The sequence below is a fragment of the Monodelphis domestica genome, chromosome 3, assembly GCF_027887165.1.
Source record: "Monodelphis domestica isolate mMonDom1 chromosome 3, mMonDom1.pri, whole genome shotgun sequence".
Classification (NCBI taxonomy): domain Eukaryota; kingdom Metazoa; phylum Chordata; class Mammalia; order Didelphimorphia; family Didelphidae; genus Monodelphis; species Monodelphis domestica.
The window spans coordinates 537,824,450-537,852,108 of record NC_077229.1 but is presented as its reverse complement, the minus strand read 5'-3'; the positions used below and the strand labels follow the sequence as shown (position 1 = coordinate 537,852,108).

Genomic DNA, 27,659 nt, shown 5'->3' with positions numbered 1-27,659 from the left:
ACAGTAACATAACACTAACACAACAGTTAACACTGACATTACACTAACAAAACAACATAACATAGCAAAAGTAACAACATAACAAAACATAAACATGGTTAGGTTACATTGAATTACTACTAGAATGAGTGAAACAATGTATAGTTAGGGTGCTAACATTGTTATAATTAGCTAAAGCTAAGTTAGTTACTAACAAAATATAGTTAAATACTTAGATTTAGTTTAAGTATAGAAATTTAGTTAGAAGAATTTTGAAGATTAGTTAGGTAGTATTAAGTAGAAAAGATAAGAAAATTAGATACTGACTTGCACTGCATTATATATTATACAACACAAATAACATATGACATCACATATTAAACAAAATTATAAATACATTTGTAAATGTATGTATTTGCAATATGAAAATAGTGTGTATAATAGGATTATAAATTAATTGCATTATAGTGTATGTATATGCATATATATAACGTGTAAATATGGAGTGTATACATGTATGGATGTATAGCTTACATGTATATATTATATGTATATATGTGTAAATTATGTACATAGCTCACATATATCTATTGTTACATGCATTTGCATAAGCGAGTTTAATGTTTGGTTTGATTTTCAGTGCAAAACTTATGCAATGTGTTTACTGTAATTTTCAAAAATTTTTCTCTATGTTTGATGTTAATGTACTACAATAGTAGTACAATGTTCCATATTAATTGATAATAGTAGTATTTCGAGTTTGATGTTTGCATGGAAGTTATGTTCATCTTTTGTTTTGATGTTATTTGCTTGTTTTGTTTTTGCTTCTGACATTTGTACTTGTTCATTATTTAATTCATTTTCCTTGTTAAATTCACTAGAATAGGTTAGTATTCATTAGATTAGGATAGTTGAGTGTAGGTTGTTTATTATTTTGGGTAGATATTTTAGTTTAGGTAGTTGGTAAGTGTTTTAGGTTGTGCACAACTGCTAAAATAGTGTTTTCAAAAGGATTTGGACTTGGTGCAAACAGGGGACTATAGTAAGCAGAGAAAAGTCTACATTTAATTGACAGAGACATGTGACATAGAATCACATGAGAGCCTGGGTCAAGATTCCAAGGGGTGTGTGGTCCCAACTGAACAGAGTCTTATTGCTAAAGATTTTGGTTGTACCTGTAATTTTCATCTATCTACAAAATATCTAGCCCTTGTGAGATACCATCTTGAGGAGAGAGACTGCTTGAACAGACTTGCTGACAGCTAGAGTGAAGATCAAGAAAAGAACCATCAATCTCTACTGGGAATGGATTTGTACTTTACCTCTGGGATCTTTGCCCATATCTGGACTCTGTTTGTGAGGTTCTGTTTGGGGGGAAATTAGCTTATTTAGCTTAGGAAGTAAACCAATAGAATAGTTATTAAGGGGAATTAGTTTTGGGGTTAAAGTTAGGAAATTTCCCTTCTCCTTGTTAACCTCATTCTGATCTCATTTCCCATTAATAAACTCAAAATATTTAGATGTTTACCTCTTGTTTCTTCCCCTTAAACATCCCTTAATAACAAAGATACTACATTTTTTAAAAAATCATTTATTTATTTAGAATATTTTTCCATGGTTATTACATGATTCATAATTTTTCCCACTCCTCTTCCCTGACCCCTCCTAGAGCTGACAAGCAGTTCCACTGGGTTATACATGTAAAAGATACTACATTTTAAAGGGAGAGACATGTTCCTAAATTTGTGTATACAAAATACATAGAAAGTAAATGAAAGATAACATTAGAAAGAAAATCTCTAGTTGATGAGGGGACATGGAACAGATCTCTTGCAGGGGGTATTTGATATGAATCTTGAATGAAGCCATGGATTTTATTTTATTTTATTTTAGCCTAGAAGCTGTGATTTCTTTTCTTTCTTTTTGAAAATTTTATTTAATTAGTCAATTTAGAATATTTTCCCCTGGTTATAAGAATCATGTTCTTTCCCTCGCTTCCCTCCACTCCTTCCCACAACTGTCTCACAATTCCACTGGGTTTTATATGTGTTCTCGATCAAGACCTGTTTGCATATTATTGACGTTTGCACTAGGGTGATCATTTAGAGTTCATATCCCTAATCATATCCCCATCAAGCATGGTCAAGCACTTGTTTTTCTTCTGTGTTTCTATTCCCACAGTTTTTCCTCTGAATGTGGATAGTGTTCTTCCACACAAATCCTTCCAAATGGTTCTGGATCATTGCATTGCTACTAATAGAGAAGTTCATTACATTCGATTGTACCACAGTGTTTCAGTCTCTGTGTACAATGTTCTCCTGGTTCTGCTCCTTTCACTCTGCTTTAATTCCTGCAGGTTGTTCCAGTTCACATGGAATTCCTCCAGTTCATTATTCCTTTGAGCACAATAGTATTTCATCACCAACAGATACCACAATTTGTTCAGCCATTCCCCAATTGGAGGGCATCCCTTCATTTTCCAATTTTCTGCCATCACAACGAGCTCAGCTATGAATATTCTTGTACAAATCTTTTTCCTTATTATCTCTTTGGGGTACAAACCCAGCAGTGCTATGGCTGGATCAAAGGGCAGACAGTCTTTTAGTGCCCTTTGGGCATAGTTCCAAAGGAAGCCATGGATTTTAGAAGCAGAACTGAGGAAAGGGAGCTTTCTAGGCATGAGAGAGAGCCAGTATAAAGGCATAGGAATGAGGAAAGTATTGCAGTAGTTAAGTTAAAAGATGATGGGGGTCTGAACTACAGAAGTGTCTATGTGAATTGAGAGGCAGAAACATCAATATATGACTGCTGATTGAATGTGTGGTGCAGGAACCTAATGAATCAAAGATGACACTTTTTAGAAGGTGCTAGAAAGGTGGTGGTGCTCTTAATTTTAATAAGAAAGTCATGAGCTTTTTACTGTATACATGATAGGTGTTTTCATTCATGGCATGGAATATGGAAATGTGTATTGAATGAAAGCACTCTATATCAGACTACTTACCACCTTGGGGAGCAGGGGAAGGGAGGGAGGGAGAGAATCTGAATTACAAAATATCAGGAAACAATTGTCAAAAATTGTTTCTGCATGTAATTTTAAAAATTAACAAAAGGATGTTAACTGGAAAGTTTGGAAAAGGGATGGATCTGGAAGGAAATGGAAGAGTAATTCTTTTACAAAAGAGGACTTTAAATGGGAGTGTCAAGTCAGAAATAAAGTACATATCTAGAAGTTTCCTTGTATTTGATGCAAGTGGTTTTACCCAATGCATAAAAATGAAGTTTTAGCTCTTTACAGTATTTAGACAACCTTGAAGTAAATATCACTGTTCTCCCAATTACAAAGCAAACATTGTTCTCACTGCCAGAATTTGTCTACATCTGAGAAGCTGATATCCACTAAAAGAACCTCAAATATTTCTGTATTTAACAGCATGATAGAAGAACATATGAGTAAAGCACAGTATGCCAGAGCAGGGTACATACTATTTTTCATAATTAAAAGAGGACTTATAGAAATGACAGTGGAGTGAACCATGAAATGAAATGAAGTGGAGCTTTTCTTGAAAGGAAGTGTTTTGATCATTTGTGTGGCATAGTTTGAAAGAGCATTTTAATTAAAATACTGGCAGTGCTTTCTTCTCTAACTTCTCTGTACTCTGTATAGATCTCATATCTACCAATTTATGTACAGGTTGTCTCCCCCATTAGAACTTAAGCAAATTGAGGACAGAACCATCTTTTTGGTGTTTTTTGGTTTGTTTGTTTGTTTGTTTGTTTGTTTTTCACTTGTATCCTGTGAATCTTGAAATTTCTCAGACTTGTGAACGTTAAAAAATTCCCCATTGGGGAATTTTTTATTGGGGCAATTCCCTATTGGGACTATTACCCATTTTAAACAGTGAAGCTACTTAGATCTAAAATGTGAGAACTCTACTTAGATCAGAAATGGGAAGACATCTACTCCACCCGTACTTAAGACTGCTTTAGGGGAGAAAACTCCTTGCTGAACAATGAAAAATACTTAAGCCATGCCTATTTTTAGAATTAATACAAAGGGGTGCTAAGTACCTATAAAGATCAGGTCATGTGTGAACTTACAAGGAGCAAAAAGGTGAGAAACTTACTCAGAGATTCTAGCCTACTCAGGTGTGGATTACTAAAAGGATTAGTCTACTCAGGTGTGAATTCAGAATGGTCTGTCCTTTGGAAAATGTCTACTGTGATTGGTAGATGGAAGAACTTAGGGGAGGTGACATAGGAGAAAACCCCCTATATAAGAAAAAGGACAGTCTATTGAAAAAACAGTCTCTTGAGAGACAATCTCTAAGGAGGTCTCTCAAGGGAGTCTGGCTCTGGCTGGAACTCCCTCTGGGGAGTCTCTGTCCCCCTGAATCCTCGCTTGAACAGATCTTATGGTTAGTGATTAGGACTGACTGATCTTTTCTTTTAGGGCTTAGGCCTGGGTTGGCCAGGGCTGCCTGGGCCAGCCTATTCTTTTCTCATTTATTTCCTTTTTTTCTCTCTCTCTCTCTCTTTGATTCCTCATTGTATTATTAATTAAATTCTCTATAAAACCTTGGGTATATTTTCATAATTGGGAATATTTCCCTGGCGACCACCTTATATTTGATTTTAAAACAAAACACTGTAGTGAAAACATATTTCCTGTGGCCACAACTTACTCATCCACTCTTATATCTATCACAATTTAAGTCTTCCACTATTTTAACTCACTACAGTTTCCAACCTCAACCATTTTAACTCACTACAATTTAAGTCTCCCACTCTTTTAACTATTATAATCCACAGTGCTTTGTCTAGTGCCTGGGTCAGAGTGAGTACTTAAATTATTGATGGATGGATTGATTGTTTTGGACTCATTTTATTTGAAATGCCATCAGGACAGCCAACTCAAACTGTTCTTTTGGTAATTGATAATGATGGAGTCAAAAAAACCTGAATTCAAATCCAGCCTTAGACATTCACTAGCTGGGTGACCCTGGGTAAATCATTTAATCTCTATTTACCTCCATCAAGTGCAATAGGAAATGGCAAACCACTTCAATATGTTTGCCAACAAAACCTCATATGGAGTTATGAAGAGTTTGACCCGACTGAATGATTGAACAACAAATGCTGAACTGGGGCCCAAGAGAGAAAACCCAATTGAATATGTAGATAGATCTGGGAATCATCAGAATACAGAGTGCATTTACCAAGTAAGAGCATATAAAGAAAAAAGTGAAGGGGGCTAAGGATTCAACTTTGAGGTATATTAACACTTGGTGAGCATGACAAAGCTTCTCACAGATAAGTAAATATGAAATACATATAAAACAAATATAAAATTAATGGAGGAAGGACTGGAGCTCTGGATTTCCTTTTCTCAGAGAAATAATAGTTATTTCCTAAACTTCTTCACAGAGCATTCAGTAAATGGCTCTTTCCACATTTTTGAGTAGCCTGAAACATCTAAGAGTTTCCATTCCAATTTTTCCAGGTTATGAAATAGAATAAGTAAACTGACTGAAACTATTACTTGTTGAAATAGAGAAGTAAACTGAGGGGAACTGTTTCTACTTGCAATGACTGTTTTCTTCTCTGGCTTGTGACTAGAGAAAGCTGCTACAGGAAACCTGAGGCTGCTTGGTTGTAATGGTGGAAGAATGAGAAATGCTGAGGGATGCCACACAGGGGAACTGCTCTACAGGAAACTGCTCTGGGGTTTACTCTGGGGTTTGCCTACTGATCCCTACTGATGGCTGATGGATCAGTATATCTTTCTAATCTCCTCCCCCCTTTAATCCCTCCTTTCTCCCACGTTCTCCTCCCAGTTCTTCTAGAAGCCTTTGGCTTCTTCCCTCCCCCTTTGAGTGAACTATAAAGATATTCTTTTCTTTTCCTTTTCAAGTCAGGGGGTTTATTGTGATAACAGGATGGTAAACTGAGGTAAGAGGGATGAAGATTTCCCTAAACTACATGGATAATTTTAGGAGGGTTTGAGGAAGTAGTCCAGTCACAAACTGTGACTCTTAAGACAGTTAGGGAGATGGAGCACAACAGCTTTTTAAAATCTTCTTTCTTCTTCTTCAAAAGGTCAGCAAGGTCTCTCAGCTTAATTTCTGAATCTCCCCCCCCCCCTCCCCCTCCGCAGGGTCTTTCAGTCTGAGACAACTCTCTCAAGAGAGAAAACAAAGTTCAAAGTCTCTCAGTTTCTCCTGGCCGGCTCAACTCTCAAAAAAAAACTACCAACTCAAAAGCTAAGTTTCTCCTTGTCGATTTCAACTGTCCAAAGCCTGAGAACCCCAAAACCAAGTCAGCCCCACCAGGGTCTTTCAGTCAGCTTTCCAACCTCCAGAAAGAGTGACTCCAAGTCCAGTCCTCTCCCCCTGGTCAGCTCAACAGCCAACTCCTGGGAACATTCTGTTTTGGAAACTCTCTTTTGATTGACAGATAGGTCTCCATTTTCTTGCATCTTGGTTTACAAGTTCTCTCTCTCCCCATGCCTCTACCACAATCCCCCCTTTTAGTATAAAAAAATGTAACTTGCAGTTTTCCATGATACTTACCTTATAATACTCTCATCTATCTGTGTTTTTCACTCTTCACTATCTGAAATATACTCTTTACCCTGCCCCCCCAATAACAAAATCCTAAACTCATCTTAGCTGTTCTATCTATTTAAATACTAAGCTAAGAATGGGTCATAGGAAAATGGTTTATGTAGGGGAATTACATGAATATAGTATTCCATAACAGAACAAGTAACACTTTCCAAATCATCTCAACAATTCAATAACATTGAACATGCAAATAACTTATCCTAATGTCTATATGGTCACTAAGAAAAATTTTCCTAACACTAACAAATGCTAACCTACAATCATAACACAATCCAACTTCTATACTATAGAACTTCTATGTCTCTACTACCTTAAGCCTTAAGCTCATTCACTAAGCTATCTCTATCATTAGTAGTTAGAATGTTAATAACTTACTCTAAAAAGTTAGCTTGTTAGTCAGTTTAGTAATTACATGTGTCCATATAAATTTACATCCTTCTAAATTTCTGTGCAAACTCATGCAGAAAAGAAAATTTTGTCTGTTTGAATTTTCCACAGAAATTTAATGTCAGTGTGTCTTGTTGTCATGTTATTATGTATGTTGTATACTTACCCAATCCATGAATATCTTACTTTGCTATGTAGGATGTGTATGCAAATGTATGTGATGTTCACGTGTATGACGAATCCTTACACATCCTCATGATCCAGAGTTCCAAAAAACAAAGTTCCAAAGTCCTTCCATGTCCATTCATGTTGCATGTAGAAACTCTTCCATCCTCTCTGGTCAACACATCACTCTTCTGTCTTCCTTCACTTGATTGAAGACTTGTATGCTTCAAATCAGGATCCGTTGCAATAATTAGGAACCCGGGAATACACGAACAATGCATGTGTGTGAGATTTGCATATGTGTGTGCTAGTAAAAGTGAAAAATTACTTTTGCATGGAAGTGAGTTGAAATCTTTGTGCATGCAGAATTTATCAATATTCTGTGTGTGCAAGTAAGATAACATGTGATTTTCTTCATGCATGGGGGTAAGCATTATGCCTAAGAGTATAGTTTTCAAGACTTTGGTAAGAATGATGATATCAATTATTTTACTTATCAAGGAGGTTTATCATATGGTTACTGTATGTAGTTTTTGCATGGTTACTGTATATAGTTTTTGCATGATTATTGTATGTAGTTCTTGGATATAATTCTTTTTGTTTTGTTACTATTTCAGGCAGAGATTATTTTATATTTTACATTGAGGCTTTGTTTCTTTGTGGCTGCTACTCTTTCAAATGCAAGGTTTTCCTTTTGTATTACTGTGTTAATGGCTACATAACTTCAGGAACTATACTATATACTTCAGCTTTAAAGGTGCTTTTCTATACTTTAATCAATTCAATGTGTGCAGGTATCTCTTTTCTGTGTTTTGATGGCTCTCATGTGCTTTCCTGTGATTCCAGTATGGACTGTATTTTCTTATCAATTACTTTCCTAGGGCTACTCATTATTATGGGTGTGATGCAATTTCACATGTGAAGCATGGAACCATGGATCTCTTTGATTAACAACATTGGGGTTGTCATTATAACCGTAGTAGGTTCAATCCATCTTGGTTCTGTAGGAGATTCTCTATTAAAGTTCTTGACATAAGCTTTATCACCTGGTTTTATCTTGTGCAATGAAAAATCTAGTGGTATCCTTTGCACAAGCAAACCCAGTTTCCTTATTTCTTCAATCCTATATTGTATTTGTTTTAAGTATTCATGAAGAACGCATTCCCTTCTTAATATGGACAAGTGAGGTGGCTTTACTGTCCTACCATGCCAAAGAGGCTGATCATACAGCATTTCAAAAGGTGATATGTGTAGGTGAGTCCTAGGCCTGGTTCTAATGTTGAAGAAAGCAAGAGTCAAAACATCTGTCCATTTTAAATGTGTTTCTGAACAGAGTTTACCTATTTGTGTTTTTAACTCTTTGTTCATCCGTTCTATCTGCCCAGAACTCTGGGGCCGATAAATTGAATGGTAATTGCACTTAATCCTCAAGTTCTTATAGATTTCTTGTAGAACCTGGGAAGTGATGTGGGACCCCTTGTCTGAGTCAATGGTATTGGGAATGCCATGTCTCAGTATAATCTCCTTCAATATAAATCTCACTACGGTGGCAGTGTCACTTTTCTTGGACAGACATGCTTCAACCCATCTAGTCAGTCTATATCCACTATAACCAATGCATATTTGTATCCCTTGTCCTTAGGCATGTTGATATAATAAATCCGAATACACTGGAAAGGCATATAGCTGAGTGGTCTGCCTCCTAATGCAACAGTCTTAAAATGAACCTGATTATATCTTCTGTAGGTTTCACATGCCTAACAAGTTTTAATGGCATTTGTAGTTATTCCTGGTGCTATCCAATATTGCTTTATGGTATCCAGAATTCCTTGCACTCCGTAATGTCCCTTTGAAATAGAATAAGTAAACTGACTGAAACTATTACTTGTTGAAATAGAGAAGTAAACTGAGGAAAATTGTTTATTCTTGCAATGACTGCTCTACTCTCTGGCTTGTGACTAAAGAAAGCTGCTACAGGAAATCTGTACCATGCCTCTACCACAGTTAACAATCACAAATTGCTAGGAGGGAGATAGCAAACTGCTTTGTTGAGAAAATTCAAGCACATGTCAGAATTTTTGAGAAGTTAAAGGTTTGTTAAAATTAATTAATGAAAAATAGAAGTTATCAAGTTTAGGTCAAGTTTAAAGTGTAGGTCTTTGTTAAAAAATACAATAAGAGGGGAGGTGGAACTAAAATGGTGGCAGAGTAGCAAGAGTTTTCTGAATCTCCTTCTAATCAATCAGTACAGAGTGTCACTAAAGGACAGAAATAAAAATGAGATGAGCAAACGAGCTCTCCCACTGCATACAGCCATAAAGGTAGGCAGTGTTTGGATATTTCCACAATATACAGGGATGAAATTACCCTTATCAAAGCCCTAGCTGATCACCCATCCCCCACACCACTTACCTCACCAGAGTTAAAGTGAGGGCCAGGCAATTTCTAAATACCCAGTGACTGGCGGAGGGGACCACTGACTTACCCCTAAGGGCAAGGCCTTGGCAGCAAGACTTGGGAACCAAGGCTGAAGAGTGTGGAGCCTGGACAGCAGAGCACAGAGATTGGGCTAGACACAGCAGCAGCAGCAGGTACTGGAGAAATAGCCTCAGGGAAAAAATACTTTAAAGCACATTACATAAAATATCACAGACCTGCCTGCCCTCCTCACTCAGGTGTTTGACTGGGAAGGGAAGATACTACCAAGGCAGAGCCTTGTGAGGCAGAAGTTAAGAAAGCAATGTCCACCAACATGCAGGAACCCCAATCAACTAATAGCAAAAGGAATTAGCAGCAGCAAAAAAAGCTTTTGACCCTGTATAATTTCTATGGAGAAAAAAAGCAAAATACATAAGCAACAGCAGAGAGCGAAAAAGCAAGAAAACACATCCAAACTTTAAAAAAAAAAAGGAAATTGCTCACAAGCTCTCAAAGAACTCAAAAAGGAGTTCAAGAACCAAGTAAGAAAGATAGAAGAAAAAATGGGAAGAAAAGTTGGAAAAAGAAATGAAAGTAATACAAAAAGAAAATAACAGCTTAAAAGACAAAATTGCTCACATGGAAAAATAGACACAGAAATTAAAATTAAGTAATAAGCAAATTGGAGATCAGAATTGACCTGCTGGAAGCCTTGAAAAGCAGGATAGACCACACCAAAAAGGAAAATCAAAAGATCATAGTCAAAAATCAGTCTTTGAAGACTAGAATTGGTCAAGTAGAAGCTAATGATCTCATGAGACAACAAGAATTAATAAAGCAAAATCAAAAGAATGGAAAAATAGAAGTAAACATAAAATATCTTATTGAAAAGACAACCAGACTTCCGGTCAAGATGGCGGTGTAGAAGCAGCGAAAGTTCAGACCTCCGAAACCCTTCCCTACCGATCGCAAACAAAGTGCTCCTAGGCCACCGAAATTCAAGCTGAACAACAGGATAGACCTGGGGAAACCTCCTCCTGGACCTGGATCAAAAGGTACCACACCCCAAAAGCCAGAACCCTAGATCACTCTAAGGGGTAGACAGAAAGAAGGTCCCAGGACCCATCCCCCCCAACCCAGAGTGCTGAGCCCAAGGCAGCAGCGGGAACCTCAGGGCTCTGAGGACTCACCTTGAAAGCAACCTGAGCCAGTCTCCGGAGCGCCCAACACAGACGGCAGGGAAGCATAGAGAGAAGGGGGAAGCCTGTGGCCCCCTGGCTGGGTTCTTCCCTCTGGGTCTCGGGGGAGGTCCCAGCTTCGGGGCACCAGCTGAGCCCAATCCCATCGGGAGCCCTCAGAGCTACTGAAAGGACAGAGGGCTCAGGGCTGGCAAAGGGGTGGCTCCGAAGAGCCTACCTTGAAAGTAACCCGGGCCAGTTTCTGGGCACTCAACACTGACTGAGGAAGAGGAGGTTGCTGCTTTTCTCTTTCTTCTTTTTTGGCTCCTGGATCATTCGGCCCACACTACCTGAACCTAATCCCATCAGGAGCCATCAGAGTCCAGGCAAGCCACTACCCCTCCCCTCTTAGAGAGCAGGGTCTTCTGAAAGAACCAGTTGAACCTAATCCCATCAGGAGCCCTTAGAGCTGCTGAGAGGACGGAGAACTCAGGGCTGGCAAGGGGGGTGCCCCAAAGAGCTTTCCTTTAAAGTAACTCAGCCAGTCTCTGGGCACTCAACACAGGCTGTGGAAGAGGAGGTGGCTGCTTTTTTTTTTTCCCTTCCCTTTTTTGGCTCCTGGATCTTTCGGCCCACACCACCTGAACCTAATCTCATCAGGAGCCCTCAGAGTCCAGGCAAGCCACAACCCCTCCCCCCTTAGAGAGCTGGGTCTTCTGAAAAAACAGAAACCTAGAGGCGAAGTCAAGATGGCAGCCTAGAAGGAGCATAGACCTGGCAGCCTGGCTAGAGCTTTAGAGATCCTCCATATCTGCTCCAGCCGTCCAGGAAGTTTAAAACTCAGAATAAACCCATCCCAAATAAGCTGAACTCAATCCCATCAAAAGTCTCCAGAACTCAGGGAAGCCCAGGCTCCCCATCCATCCTCACTGACTGCTGAACTTTAAGCCAATCAAAAGCCTCCAGAGGACAGGAAAGCTCAAACCCCCAACAACCCTCCCTCAGAGATTACACCAAGAGATCCTCTGTTAAAGCTCCAAGAGGGGAGACTGATAGAAGTCCCTAAAAAACAGAAAAATGAGAGGAACAAGAGCACAGACAAATACAGGGAGGAAAGAAGGGGTGAATTTGAACAAACAACAGAAACAGAAGAAAGAAACTACAATAGACAGCTACTACTCACCAAATGGAACAGAGGGGGAGAGATCAGCAAATGATAAACCAGAAATCCCAGCGAATTGGATACAGGCTGTGGAAGAACTCAAAACACAGCTAAGAGAGGCTGAAGACAATTGGGAAAAGAACTTAAAAATTAAGATAAGTCATCTGGAAACAGAGGCACTTGAACTAAAACAAGAAAATAGTGTCCTGAAAGCCAAAATCATCCAGCTGGAAAATGAGGCAAAGGAGATGAAAGATGAAGCAAAGGAGATGAAAGACGAGATAAAGAGGATGAAAGACAATCTTCAAAGAAACTCAGACCAGAAGGAAAAAGACGACCAAAAAGCCAAAGATGAAATCCAATCTTTAAGAACCAGAGTAAAACAACTAGAATCAAGTGACCTCACAAGGCAGCAGGACACTATAAGACAAAACAAAAAGAATGAAAAAATTGAGGAAAATGTGAAGCATCTCATTCACAAAACAGACGATTTAGAAAATCGTTCAAGAAGAGACAATTTAAGAATAATTGGACTACCAGAAGACCACGACAAAAGAAAAAGCCTGGACATAATACTAGAGGAAATTATCCAGGAAAACTGTCCCGAAATCCTAGAACAAGAGGGGAAAGTGGAGATTGAAAGAATCCACAGATCACCCCCTGTTTTTAATCCCCAACTGACAACACCAAGAAATGTTATAGCCAAATTCAAAAACAATCAGATAAAAGAACAGGTATTACAAGCTGCCAAAAAGAAACCATTCAGATACCATGGAAACATGGTGAGGATAACACAGGATCTTTCTGCATCCACACTGAAGGACCGAAAGGCATGGAATATGATATTCCGGAAAGCAAGGGAACTAGGCTTACAGCCAAGAATAAAATACCCATCAAAACTGACTATATTCTTACAGGGGAAAGTATGGTCATTTAACACAACAGAGGAATTCCAAGCATTCATAAATAAAAGACCAGACCTGAACAGAAAATTTGAAGTCCAACCACAGAATTCAAGAGAATCATCAAAAGGTAATTAAAAAAGAGGGGAAAAACAACAACAACAACAAAGGTTTTTTTTAAGAGACTCAATAAGTTAAAATGATATGTATCCCTATAAGAAAAGAGGTCATTGGCAACTCTTAAAAACTGTTGCTATCACCTAAGCAGCTAGAAGAACTACACTCAGAGGGAAGGGACAAACTGTATAGGATGAAAGGACAAGACATAAATAGGTATATAGAGATATGCATGCATAAATACATATACATGTGTATGTGCATATATATATACATGACGAGAGCTAAAAAAGAAAAGAGGTTATGACTAAAAGAAATGGGAAAAGAAACAAATGGGGGTAAATTTATATGTCACAAAGAAGCTCATGGCGGGAGGGGGGAGAACATCGATACACTGGAAGGGTAAAGAGGTCAGAGATAGGAAATATTCAACTCTTACGTACTTTGAAACTGACCCAAAGAGGGAAGAACAATCCAATCCATTGGGGAAGAGAATAGATTTGCGCCCTATAGAGGAGTAGAAGGGTAAAAAACAGACTGGTGGGGAGGGAAGCAGTACAAGGGAGGGAGAGGGTGGGGGGGGGAATTTTTAAAAAGACTACAGGGGAAAATAAGGGAGGGAATTAGAAGGGAGGGGGGTAGAAAGGGAAATACAAGGGGGACTGATTTAAAGTAAATCACTGGACTAAAAGGTAGAGCTGAAGAAGAAAGGTTAGAATTAGGGAAGGATATCAAAATGCCAGGGAGTCCACAAGTGACAGTCACAACATTGAACGTGAATGGGATGAACTCACCCATAAAACGTAAACAAATAGAAGAATGGATTAGAATCCAAAACCCTACCATATGTTGTCTCCAAGAAACACACATGAGGCGGGTAGACACCCACAAGGTCAGAATTAAAGGATGGAGTAAGACCTTCTGGGCCTCAAGTGACAGAAAGAAGGCAGGAGTGGCAATCATGATATCTGATAAAGCCAAAGCAAAAATAGACCTGATCAAAAGGGATAGGGAAGGTTATTATATTTTGTTAAAAGAGACTTTAGATAATGAGGAAATATCACTAATCAACATATATGCACCAAATAATATAGCACCCAAATTTCTAATGGAGAAACTAGGAGAACTGAAGGAAGAAATAGACAGTAAAACCATATTAGTGGGAGACTTAAACCAACCATTATCAAATTTAGATAAATCAAATCAAAAAATAAATAAGAAAGAGGTAAAAGAAGTGAATGAAATCTTAGAAAAATTAGAATTAATAGACATATGGAGAAAAATAAATAGGGATAAAAAAGGAATACACCTTCTTCTCAGCACCACATGGCACATTCACAAAGATTGACCATACATTAGGTCACAGAAACATGGCACACAAATGCAGAAAAGCAGAAATAATAAATGCAGCCTTTTCAGACCACAAGGCAATAAAAATAACGATCAGTAATGGTACATGGAAAACCAAATCAAAAACTAATTGGAAACTAAACAATATGATACTCCAAAATCGTTTAGTTAGAGAAGAAATCATAGAAACAATTAATAATTTCATCAAGGAAAATGACAATGGCGAGACATCCTTTCAAACCTTTTGGGATGCAGCCAAAGCAGTAATCAGAGGTAAATTCATATCCCTGAGTGCATATATTAACAAACTAGGGAGAGCAGAGATCAATCAATTGGAAATGCAAATAAAAAAACTCGAAAGTGACCAAATTAAAAACCCCCAGCAGAAAACCAAACTAGAAATCCTAAAAATTAAGGGAGAAATTAATAAAATTGAAAGTGATAGAACTATTGATTTAATAAATAAGACAAGAAGCTGGTACTTTGAAAAAACAAACAAAATAGACAAAGTACTGGTCAATCTAATTAAAAAAAGGAAGGAAGAAAAGCAAATTAACAGCATCAAAGATGAAAAGGGGGGCATCACCTCTGAGGAAGAGGAAATTAAGGCAATCATTAGAAATTACTTTGCCCAATTATATGGCAATAAATATACCAATTTAAGTGATATGGATGAATATATACAAAAATACAAACTGCCTAGACTAACAGAAGAGGAAATAGAATTCTTAAATAATCCCATATCAGAAAATGAAATCCACCAAGCCATCAAAGAACTTCCTAAGAAAAAATCCCCAGGGCCTGATGGATTCACCAGTGAATTCTATCAAACATTCAGAGAACAGTTAATCCCAATACTATACAAACTATTTGACATAATAAGCAAAGAGGGAGTTCTACCAAACTCCTTTTATGACACAAACATGGTACTGATTCCAAAACCAGGCAGGTCAAAAACAGAGAAAGAAAACTATAGACCAATCTCCCTAATGAATATAGATGCAAAAATCTTAAATAGGATACTAGCAAAAAGACTTCAGCAAGTGATCAGAAGGGTCATCCACCATGATCAAGTAGGATTTATACCAGGGATGCAGGGCTGGTTCAATATTAGGAAAACCATCCACATAATTGACCACATTAACAAGCAAACCAACAAGAACCACATGATTATCTCAATAGATGCAGAAAAAGCCTTTGATAAAATACAACACCCATTCCTATTAAAAACACTAGAAAGCATAGGAATAGAAGGGTCATTCCTAAAAATAATAAACAGTATATATCTAAAACCATCAGCTAATATCATTTGCAATGGGGATAAACTAGATGCATTCCCAATAAGATCAGGAGTGAAACAAGGATGCCCATTATCACCTCTATTATTTGACATCGTACTAGAAACACTAGCAGTAGCAATTAGAGAAGAAAAAGAAATTGAAGGCATCAAAATAGGCAAGGAGGAGACCAAGTTATCACTCTTTGCAGATGACATGATGGTCTACTTAAAGAATCCTAGAGATTCAACCAAAAAGCTAATTGAAATAATCAACAACTTTAGCAAAGTTGCAGGATACAAAATAAACCCACATAAGTCATCAGCTTTTCTATATATCTCCAACACAGCTCAGCAGCAAGAACTAGAAAGAGAAATCCCATTCAAAATCACCTTAGACAAAATAAAATACCTAGGAATCTACCTCCCAAGACAAACACAGGAACTATATGAACACAACTACAAAACACTCGCCACACAACTAAAACTAGACTTGAGCAATTGGAAAAACATTAACTGCTCATGGGTAGGAAGAGCCAACATAATAAAAATGACTATCCTGCCCAAACTTATTTATCTATTTAGTGCCATACCCATGGAACTCCCAAAAAATTTCTTTACTGATTTGGAAAAAAGCATAACAAAGTTCATTTGGAATAACAAAAGATCAAGGATATCCAGGGAAATAATGAAAAAAAACACTAATGAGGGGGGCCTAGCAGTCCCAGACCTCAAACTATATTACAAAGCAGCAGTCATCAAAACAATTTGGTACTGGCTAAGAGACAGAAAGGAGGATCAGTGGAATAGACTGGGGGAAAGCGACCTCAGCCAGATAGTATACGATAAACCCAAAGATCCCAGGTCTTGGGACAAAAATTCACTATTTGATAAGAACTGCTGGGAAAATTGGAAGACAGTGTGGGAGAGAATAGGAATTGATCAACACCTCACACCCTACACCAAGATAAATTCAAAATGGGTGAAAGACTTAAACATAAAGAAGGAAACCATAAGTAAATTGGGTAAACACAGAATAGTATACATGTCAGACCTTTGGGAAGGGAAAGACTTTAAAACCAAGCAAGACATAGAGAGAATCACAAAATGTAAAATAAATAATTTCGACTACATCAAATTAAAAGGCTTTTGTACAAACAAAAGCAATGTAACTAAAATCAGAAGGAAAACAACAAGTTGGGAAAAAATCTTCATAAAAACCTCTGACAAAGGTTTAATTACTCAAATTTATAAAGAGCTAAATCAATTGTACAAAAAATCAAGTCATTCCCCAATTGATAAATGGGCAAGGGACATGGATAGACAGTTTTCAGATAAAGAAATCAAAACTATTAATAAGCACATGAAGAAGTGCTCCACATCTCTTATAATCAGAGAGATGCAAATCAAAACAACTCTGAGGTATCACCTCACACCTAGCAGATTGGCTAACATGACAGTTATGGAAAGTAATGAATGCTGGAGGGGATGTGGCAAAGTAGGGACATTAATTCATTGCTGGTGGAGTTGTGAACTGATCCAGCCATTCTGGAGGGCAATTTGGAACTATGCACAAAGGGCGATAAAAGAATGTCTACCCTTTGATCCAGCCATAGCACTGCTGGGTTTGTACCCCAAAGAGATAATGGACAAAAAGACTTGTACAAAAATATTCATAGCTGCGCTCTTTGTGGTGGCCAAAAATTGGAAAATGAGGGGATGCCCATCAATCGGGGAATGGCTGAACAAATTGTGGTATATGTTGGTGATGGAATACTATTGTGCTCAAAGGAATAATAAAGTGGAGGATTTCCATGTGAACTGGAACAACCTCCAAGAAGTGATGCAGAGCGAGAGGAGCAGAACCAGGAGAACATTGTACACAGAGACAAACACACTGTGGTATCATCGAACGTAATGGACTTCTCCATTAGTGGTGGTGTAATGTCCCTGCACAATCTGCAGGGATCAAGGAGAAAAAAACACTGTCCAAAAGCAGAGGACAAACTGAGGGAATAGAAACACCAAGGAAAAGCAACTGCCTGACTACAATGGCTGAGGGGACATGACAGAGGAAAGACTCGGAGCGAACACTCTGATGCAAATACTAACAACATGGCAATGGGTTCAAGTCAAGAACACATATGATACCAGTGGAATCACACGTCGGCCACGGGGGGTGGGAGGGAGGAAAAGAAAATGATCTTTGTCTTTAATGAAAAATGCATGGAAATGATCAAATAAAATACTATTAAAAAAAAAAGAAACGGAGGAAGAAGAAAAAAAAAGAAAAAAAAAGAAAAGACAACCAATCTAGAATCCAGGAGAGACAATTTGGGAATTATTGGTCTACCTGAAAGCCTGAGAAAAAAATAAAATCCTTGACATCATATTATAGGGAAATTATCCAAGAAAACTGCCCTGATATTCTTGAACAAGAGGCCAAAATACATATTGAAAGAATCCATAGATTGCCCCCCACATTAAATCCTCAAAAGTCAACCCCCAGGAATGTAATAGCCAAATTCAAGGGCTTCCAGGTCAAGGAGGAAAATATTGTAAGCAATCAAAAAGAGATAAATCAAGGAGCTCCAGTCAAGTTTACACAGGATCTGACAACCTCCACACTAAAGGACAGCAAGGATTGGAATATGATATTCAGGAAGGCAAGAGAATGGGGTCTACAACCAAGAATTATCTACCCATCAAAACTGACTATATACTCTCAGGGGAAAGCATGGACATTAAGATTTTCCAAGCATTCCTAAAGAAAAGACCAGAACCAAATGGAAAATTTAATGCCCAAATACAAAATTCAAGAGAACTACAAAAAGGTAAATAAGGAAGATGGCAAAAAAAATTAAGGGCTTCAGTAAGGTTAAATTGATTATATTTTTATGGAAGATAATATGTAACTCTTAAAATTGTTTTTATTATCATAGTACATAGAAGAATTATTCATAGGCAGAGATTGTGGTACTGAGTTGTTTAAGATGATATGTAAAATAAAAGGGGGAAGGAACAGGATGGAACTAATAAATTATACCACTTAAAGAGGCGCGCATGGAGTGGGAAAAGAATACTATTATAAGAAGGGGAGGAAGAGAGTAGTAATAGGTAATACATAAACCTTACTCTCAGTGGAATCAATTCTGAGAGGGAAGAATGGCCAGATCGATTGGGGTTATAAAATTCTATCTTACCCTACAGAGAAATTGAGAGAGAATAAGAAAGGGGGTGGGAATAGGGTAGAGAGTATTAAAGGAGAGGGAAAAGTTGGGGTGGGGGTGATTAATAGATCTTAAAGAGAAATAAGAAAGGAGGGGTGGAAAGGAAAGTAAAATAAGGTTGGGAGAAAGGGGGACTGATTAAAAGAAAAACACTGGTGTAGAAGGAAATAGTGAAAGAAGAAAGGGCAGGACTAAAAGAGGAAATCAAAATGATGAGGAATACATAGGTGGTAATCATAACTCTGAATGTAAATAGGATGAACTCACCCATAAAATGGGAGCAGATAGTAGTAGTAGTAGTAGTCTCACCCAGCATGTGAAGACTGCTTCTGCTGAACAGATGGGAGCAGATAGCAGAGTGGATTAAAAACCAAAATCCTACCATATGTTGTCTACAAGAAATACACAATATGGTACTGATCCCAAAGCCGTGCCAAAAATGGAGAAAGAAAACTTCAGACCAATATCCTTAATGAACATAGATGCAAAAATCTTGAACAGGATACTAGCAAAAACACTCCAGCAAGTCATCACGAGGGTTATTCACTATGATCAGGTGGGATTTATACCAGGAATGCAAGGATGGTTCAATATCAGGAAAACCATCCACATAATTGACCATATCAACAAGCAAACCAACAAAAATCACATGATTATCTCAATAGATGCAGAAAAAGCCTTTGACAAAATACAACACTCATTCCTATTGAAAACACTAGAAAGTATAGGAATAGAAGGGTCTTTCCTAAAAATAATAAACAGTATCTATCTAAAACCATCAGTCAACATCATCTGCAATGAGGATAAACTAGATTCATTCCCAATAAGATCAGGAATGAAACAAAGATGCCCATTATCACCTTTATTATTCAACATTGTACTAGAAACACTAGCAGTAGCAATTAGAGAAGAAAAAGAAATTGAGGATATTAAAATAGGCAGTGAGGAGACCAAGCTATCACTCTTTGCAGATGCCATGATGGTCTACTTAAAGAATCCTAGAGAATCAACTAAAAAGCTAGTGGAAATAATCAACAAGTTTATCAAAGTTGCAGGATACAAAATAAACCCACATAAGCAATCAACATTTCTATATATCTTCAACAAATCTCAGCAACAGGAATTAGAAAGAGAAATTCCATTCAGAATCACCTTAGACAATATAAAATACTTAGGAATATATCTGCCAAGACAAACACAGGAACTATATGAACACAACTACAAAACACTTTCCACACAACTAAAACTAGAGTTGAGCAATTGGAAAAACATTAACTGCTCATGGGTAGGATGAGCTAATATAATAAAAATGACCATCCTACCCGAACTTATCTATTAATTTAATGCCATATCCACTGAACTTCCAAAAAACTTTTTTACTGAATTAGAATAAAAACATAACAAAGTTTATTTGGAAGAACAAAAGAACAAGGATATTCTTGGAAATCATGAAAAAAAAATGCGAAGGAAGGAAGACTTGCAGTCCCAGATCTCAAACTATACTCTAAAGCAGTGGTCATCAAAATAATTTGGTACTGGCTAAGAGACAGAGAGGAGGATCAGTGGAATAGACTTGTGGTAAGTGACCTCAGCAAGACAGTCTATGATAAACCCAAAGACCCCAGCTTTTGGGACAAAAATCCACTATTTGATAAAAACTTCTGGGAAAATTGAAAAATGGCATGGGAGATATTAAGTTTGGATCAACATCTCACACCCTACACCAAGATAAACTCAGAATGGGTGAATGACCTTAATATAAAGAAGGAAACTGTAAGCAAATTAGGTGAACACAGAATAGTATACATGTCAGATCTTTGGGAAAGGCTAAAGACTTTAAAATCAAACAAGAGTTAGAAAAAAATCACAAAATATAAAATCAATAATTTTGATTACATCAAATTAAAAAGGTTTTGTACAAACAAAACCAATGCAACCAAAATTAGAAGGGAAGCAACCAATTGGGAAACATTCTTCATAACAGAAACCTCTGATAAAGGTCTAATTACTCAAATTTATAAAGAACTAAACTAATTGTACAAAAAATCAAGCCACTCTCCAACTGATAAATGGAAAAGGGACATGAATAGGCAATTTTCAGTTAAAGAAATCAAGGCTAATAATAAGCACATAAATAAGTGTTCTAAATATCTTATAATGAGAGAAATGTAAATCAAAACAACTCTGAGGTATCACCTCACACCTAGCAGATTGGCTAACATGATAGCAAAGGAAAGTAATGAATGCTGGAGGGGATGTGGCAAAGTAGGGACATTAATTCATTGCTGGTGGAGTCATGAACTGATCCTACCATTCTGGAGGGCAATTTGGAACTATGCCCAAAGGGCAATAAAAGACTGTCTGCCCTTTGATCCAGCCATAGCACTGCTGGGTTTATACCCCAAAGAGATAAGAAAAAAGACATGTACAAGAATATTCATAGCTGAGCTCTTTGTGGTGGCAAAAAATTGGAAAATAAGGTGGTGCCTTTCAATTCGGGAATGGCTGAACAAATTGTGGTATATGTTGGTGATGGAATACTATTGTGCTCAAAGGAATAATAAAGTGGAGGAATTCCATGGGGATTGGAACAACCTCCAGGAATTGATGCAGACTGAAAGGAGCAGAACCAGGAGAACATTGTACACAGAGACTGATACACTATGGTACAATTGAACATAATGCACTTCTCCATTGGTGTCAATGCAATGTCCCTGAACAATCTGCAGTGATCTATGAGAAAAAAACAGTATCCACAAGCAGAGGACAAACTGTGGGAGTAAAAACACCAAGGAAAGGCAACTGCTTGACAGCAAGGTCTGAGGGGATATGATTGGGGATGTAGACTCTAAATGAACATCCTTGTGCAAATACCAACAACATGGAAATGGGTTCAGATCAAGGACACATGTGATACCCAGTGGAATTGCATGTTGGCTATGGGAGGGGTGGTGGAGGGGAGGGAGGAAAAGAAAATGATTTTTGTATCCAATGAATAATGTTTGATATTGACTAAATAAAAAACAATGTTTAAAAGTTAAAAAAAAAGAAAAATACACAAGGCAGATAGACATACACAGGGTAAATGTAAGAGGCTGGAGCAAAATTCATTGGTCATCAACTGAGGGAAAAAAAACAACTAGATTGGGAGTGGTGTAAGAATTTGCATCAGAGAAATATTTTTAAAATATTATTTCTATTTAGTAATTGAAGTCATCCACCAACTTCACAAAAGCTCCTTGTGGGTGGGAAACTAGGGACTGAGAGAAAAATGGGTGGTGGGTTAAAGTCTAAGGAAAGGAGAACATAAGGTGGGAAGAAAGATGCAGAAAACTTCAACATGAAGTAGGTCTGACAGTGAGTTAGCTCTGGTGGAAAAGAGCTTTCCTCTTAGTCTGACATACGGAGTTTTTTGGGGGGTAGCAACAGGAAGGGAGGAAGGGATAATTATGAGGCAATAGTCATAAGATGCAAGTTGCCAGATCTTAAAACAATAGGTATGCCTAGATCAGGAGTTCAAATGATCTCATGCATTTAGGTTTGTCTGATTCAAATGTTAATTGATTGTTATTAGCAAAACAAGAAGACTCAGATAGTTGGCCAGTCTTTCTGACTATAGCCTTAGGGATGGGTTAGGAATTTGACAAGCTTAAGATTTTAACTCAAGTAATCACTCATCAGAAATATATCCATGAGGCTATTCATCTTTTGAGTACCCCTAAAATATTTTCAAGATTAATACATGCCTGAACTTCTACAGTAATAATCTATTTGCTATTATAGGATGAAAGTGAAAAAACCCCTAACAACTATGATCTAGATTTGAAGTATACTTTTTTGTTAAAGTTTTTAGAGAAAGTAAAGGATAGCAGGGAAAAAGTAGAGATTTTGAAGAGGAAAGGGACTTGGGAATAAGAGAGGAAAGGAAGTCTAGAAGTCATTTACAAATCTTCACTTATTTCTAGAAAGTACTATTGTTACCAGAAATGATCTAAATTCAGTCATTCATTTCTGGAAGAATCTAATTAATATTTCAAGTGCTCATTTTCTTATTGGTTGCTACTAAAGTAATATATCTTAGCAAAACTAAAACTAGTTAGAAATATTTATCTTCATATCTTCAATATGGATTCTCCCTGAATGTATTCTCATTCTTCACAATCTAGGCTCCTAGGTAAATACTACAAGTGATGGATCCAGCCTTTGAATGAACTAGCCTTACTCTTGTTTTTAAAATATTACATAGATCTTGACATTATCTTTTGTCTGTGCATCTATTGAGTTTCATTCCTGCTTCATGATCAACCAACTTCCTTTACAAGTCATAGTTTATAAATACTCTTTTAAATTGATTCATTATTAAGGCTGTTGTGGCAAATTTTTGAAAGCATAGTTTCCTAGTAATGCTATATACAATTAGACAGATAACAGGAGTAAAATGTTCCAGCTGCATTTTATATTGCAAATGTAAACACCTTAGCAATGCAAATCTTTTGTGCTGATTTTCTGTTTTGATTTTCCATAATAATTAAGTGAATGATATTGAATGTAATCAAGTTTTGCAGTAGGGGGTTCAGACAATTTTTTTTCTTCCACAAACACTTAATTTTTTGCTAAATGAATACAAAAAGTTTATTGAAAATGGGGGAGAGAGAATGCTAATAGTGCAGTTATATATATAACGAAATTACCCTTTTCTCTTATAATTTTGAGGTTCAAGACAGAGAAACATATGTGATCCACAAAGCCTGGATGTAGAATATTTATTGAATTTTATTCCTGTTTTGGCTGGTAAAAAGGCAATGGCACATTTCTAGACTATTTATTATTGCCCCTATGAAAAAATAAACAAGATGAAAGCCTTGATGTAATGTTTTCACAGGTTGAAAAGTAGGCTCCAGTTTTTTGAATGTATTGAAAAATGTTTTATCATCTTGTTCTTCCTCTGGAGTTGTCAAAGTACACAGTGGTCAAAGTATACTACATTAAATATGTGAATTCACATGATCTCAGAGGATATCCAATCTACACTTGGAACAAGAATCCCTTTACCAATATAGATCAGCAACTGTTCTTCATGTTATAACTAAGAGTAGCCTGAAAGTACTGAAAGAGTACATAAGTGATTTGACCAGGGTCATCGAGACAGTATCAGTGGTAGAACTTGAACTTTGGTTTTCCCAGCTTGTAAGCTGGCTTTCTGTCCACTGCTTCTCATTTCTTTTATTATAAGTACTAGTGGTTATTATAATAATTATTTATGACATTTATACATTTAAATATTTTAATTAACTATGAACTCCTAGATTACTAGCTTCATATAAGAAACCCGTTACTATGCTAAACCTTACGATCATGTTATGCATATATTTAATAAATTTGTGGCTTGTTATTATTATTTTAGTTAGTTATAATGACAGTAGATCCCTATTGGTTAGTGTCCTTCAAAGAACACTATGTTGGCCATTTTGAATTTAATAATTTGAGTATGTATTTTTTTCTTACAGATTATCCTTCTGGGGAAAAATGGATGTTTACTTAAATTCCTTCTTGGACTTTCCTTTTATATTATTTTACCTTTGGATTGGAATGACATTATCATTGAATCTTGAAGACCCTAATGTTTGTAGCCATTGGGAAAGGTAATATTTCTTGTAGTAATATGCACTTTATTTCAAAGTAACAGCCCTGATACTTATATTCCTTTTCAAACCATAAATTCAGTAGTATTAGGCATCAGCAAGGAAAAGATTAGGTATTTCTACAAAAGCAAACAAAGGATAAAATGAAAGAGGAAGGATTAGTTGTTTTTGGTGGAGATCACAGGATCTGGTGGGCTGATCACAGAAAATGCTTCCCCAGATGATGGCTATAAGGGCTGGACTAGAAGTGGGATTGGTAATCTGGGAGTTAACTGTCACTCTTGAGGCTTCTGAACCTATCAGCCTGTTGATATTTGGTCAATAGTTATTGCCGGTGGTGATGAGAAAGGTGAGCATCTTTTCTTCAAAGATCATTATTTTACCTAATCCCCTGGCTGAAATCTAGACACTAATCATATTAATAGTATTAGTGAAAGATGATTATTGGAATATCAGATTAGAGTAACAAGATAATTTGATAGAAAAAAATATAATTAATATCACTAGAATTTGACTCGGCGTGATGATGCCTTTTCTTTGAATCTAAAATCTTGCTAGGGTCTTCCCTTCTCCCCCTCTCTTCCAGGTAATACTTTTAGTAAGTTAAAATGTGCAGGTGCAAATTCATCAATTCTGTATCTTTCTATTAAATGATATCTGGGTAATTGACTCTGGGGTATTTTCAATGACCCCAGCAAGATTAAATAACAAAACTATCATTTTTTCTTCTTTTTTAAAGTAATGGCAAACCATAAGCCTAAATTCTTGTTATAATATACTCAAGCACTTGTTAGTCAATGGACAGATTTAGAGACAGAATCAGAGAATAATGGAATTTGAGAATGAAGGCACTTTAGCAATCATCTAGTCTAAGCTATACTGAAAGGAAATCCCAATTATGATAAGCGTGACGAATTATCTTTTTCCTCTACATGGAGATCTCCAAAGAAAGGAAAACTAACTTCTCTAGAGATAGTCCATTCCACTTAGGGTCAGTTCTAATTGGTAGGAAGTTTTTGCTTGTTTGTATTTTTCTGTTACCAATTTCAAATTTGCTTTTGGTTCTTCCCTCTGGGCATATACAGAACAAGCCTTATCCTTTCACATAATGACTTTTTAAATACTTGAGCACAACTATCATATCCCTTCTGAACATTATTTTCTTCAGGTTAAATATCCCAAATTTATTCAGCAGATTTTTGTATCTAAATATCTTGGTTGCCCTCCTTAGGATTCTTTCCAATTTATCATTGTTTATAAATTGTGGTTGTCAGAATTAAACACTAATTAATCAAAAATTTTAAAAATTGAATCATAAAAATCATTTCCAGATGAGATCTTACAAATGATGCGTAGAGAAGGATTATTATCTCCTTTTTCCTAGAAGATACGCTTCTCTTAGTGTAGCCCAAGATAATATTACCTTTTTTGATTGTTACATACCACTGATGATTCATATTAAGCTTGAAATCTACTAAAATCACAACTTTTTTTCCCCTAGAAAAAATTTCTATTGGTTTAGGAAACCTGCCAGTTTTGGGGAAGTTGAGGAAAGCTGGGCACACTAATGTGTTATTAGTAGATGTATGAATTGTTATGATCCTTATGGAAGCATATATATAAATAGTGAAAACAGAGAAGCAAGGAAAAACATAAACCAATGTAAGGTAAGCAGGACCAGGGAAACAATATGGATCTAAACAATATAAATTGAAAAAACAACAGTAAAGCAATTAAGAAATACTGTGTAACTGACTGTGTGGGACAATCAAATGTAATTGACTTTGTTACTAAAAGCTAAAGCAGTGATCCAGGACAACTCTGAGGGATTAATGAGAAAGAATGCTATTCACATCTAGAGAAAAAACTATGGCAGTAAAAATCCAGAAGAAAACATGATTTATCACTTGTTTATATAGGTATATGATTTGGAGTTTTGGTTTTAAAAGATTATTCTATTACAAAAATGAATAATATGGAAGTAGGATTTGAGTGGTAATATGTTATAATACCATGGAAAAAAAGATACTGTGAAAATATATTTTACTAAGTTTGACCCTACCAAAGATACCTCCATCTAATTGCAGATTTAGAAGACTTATGGGTAGAGAACATGGTACATCATATTCTATATTTTTTATTTGTTGTAATTCTGTTGAATTTTTTCTTCTCCTTTTTTTCTTTATTATTGGGGATGAATCAAGGTTATCTCCTAGAAAAACATTAGGGATATTAAAGTAGGAAATATAGGTGATACAAAAATAAAAGATAGCAGGACAGCTAGGTAGCACAATAAATAGAGCATCAGGCTCCAATCTAACCATGGACACTTCCTAGCTCTATGACTCCAGAGTCAATGTCACAACTCCATTTGCCTAGCCCTTGCTTTTTTGTTGTAAGATGAATACTGAGACAGCAGGTAAGAGTTTTAAAAAAATAAAAGGTAGTATTTAAATTTATTTAAAATACATCCTGTCAGATGATTTCATTTCCTTATTGCCTAGAAGATGCTTCAAGACTGAATATATGAGTGTATTGGTATACAAAATATTTGACTGGGGGAAAAGGTCATATTGTAGCAAAGAAGGAAATCAACAAAGATATTGAAATTTGTAAATTATTGTTTCATGGAAGCAGCTTTGACAGACATGTCCATGGATCAAAATTCCTAGAGGACAAAAATTTGTTTTGGTTTGTATATTTTAACATTTTAGAACTTTTCTAACAAAAAAATCTTCAAAGTTAGTTCACCAAAATTTCAATCTATATTCACTTGAAGATATCTATTTGTTCCTCCTAAACAGACACCAAACCTCAATATAGATAGCTTTGAATTATTTTTACAGAATTTGAGTGAGAAGGCAACTACTCGATTTAAAAGATGTAAGAGAACATTTAATTTAACCTCTACATTTTACATATGGGGAAAACAAAACATAGTGGTTGTTAGTTTTTCAAACATTAAGTGACAAAATTAGTATTTGAACTTAGGTCTTCTGACTCTGCCACAAATTGGCATAAAAGGTTGGTTTTGCTGATTACAACTGTTTGCTTTGGTAAAACTTCAGGAAGACTGAAGCAGAAGCCACTATTCTTGGGGGGGGAGGATTCTTCAGATGGCTTTAAGTCATTTTGAAGAAGATTCTTCATGCAGTCAGTCAATAAACATTTATTAGAAAAGAAAGAAAGAAAGAATGACAGAGGCAGCCAGGAAGGGTGAGCCTACA

General features: G+C 36.5%; 1 protein-coding gene across 1 annotated transcript in view; it reads left to right on the top strand.

Moving 5' to 3' along the window:
- MEGF10 (multiple EGF like domains 10) overlaps positions 1 to 27,659 on the top strand; it is a 177,250-nt gene that overhangs the window by 51,221 nt on the left and 98,370 nt on the right. The window contains exon 2 of the mRNA XM_007486611.2: positions 24,298 to 24,432. Within this exon, the coding sequence (XP_007486673.1) occupies positions 24,317 to 24,432 (116 nt within the window). The 5' untranslated portion in view covers positions 24,298 to 24,316. The remainder of the gene's footprint in view (positions 1 to 24,297; positions 24,433 to 27,659) is intronic.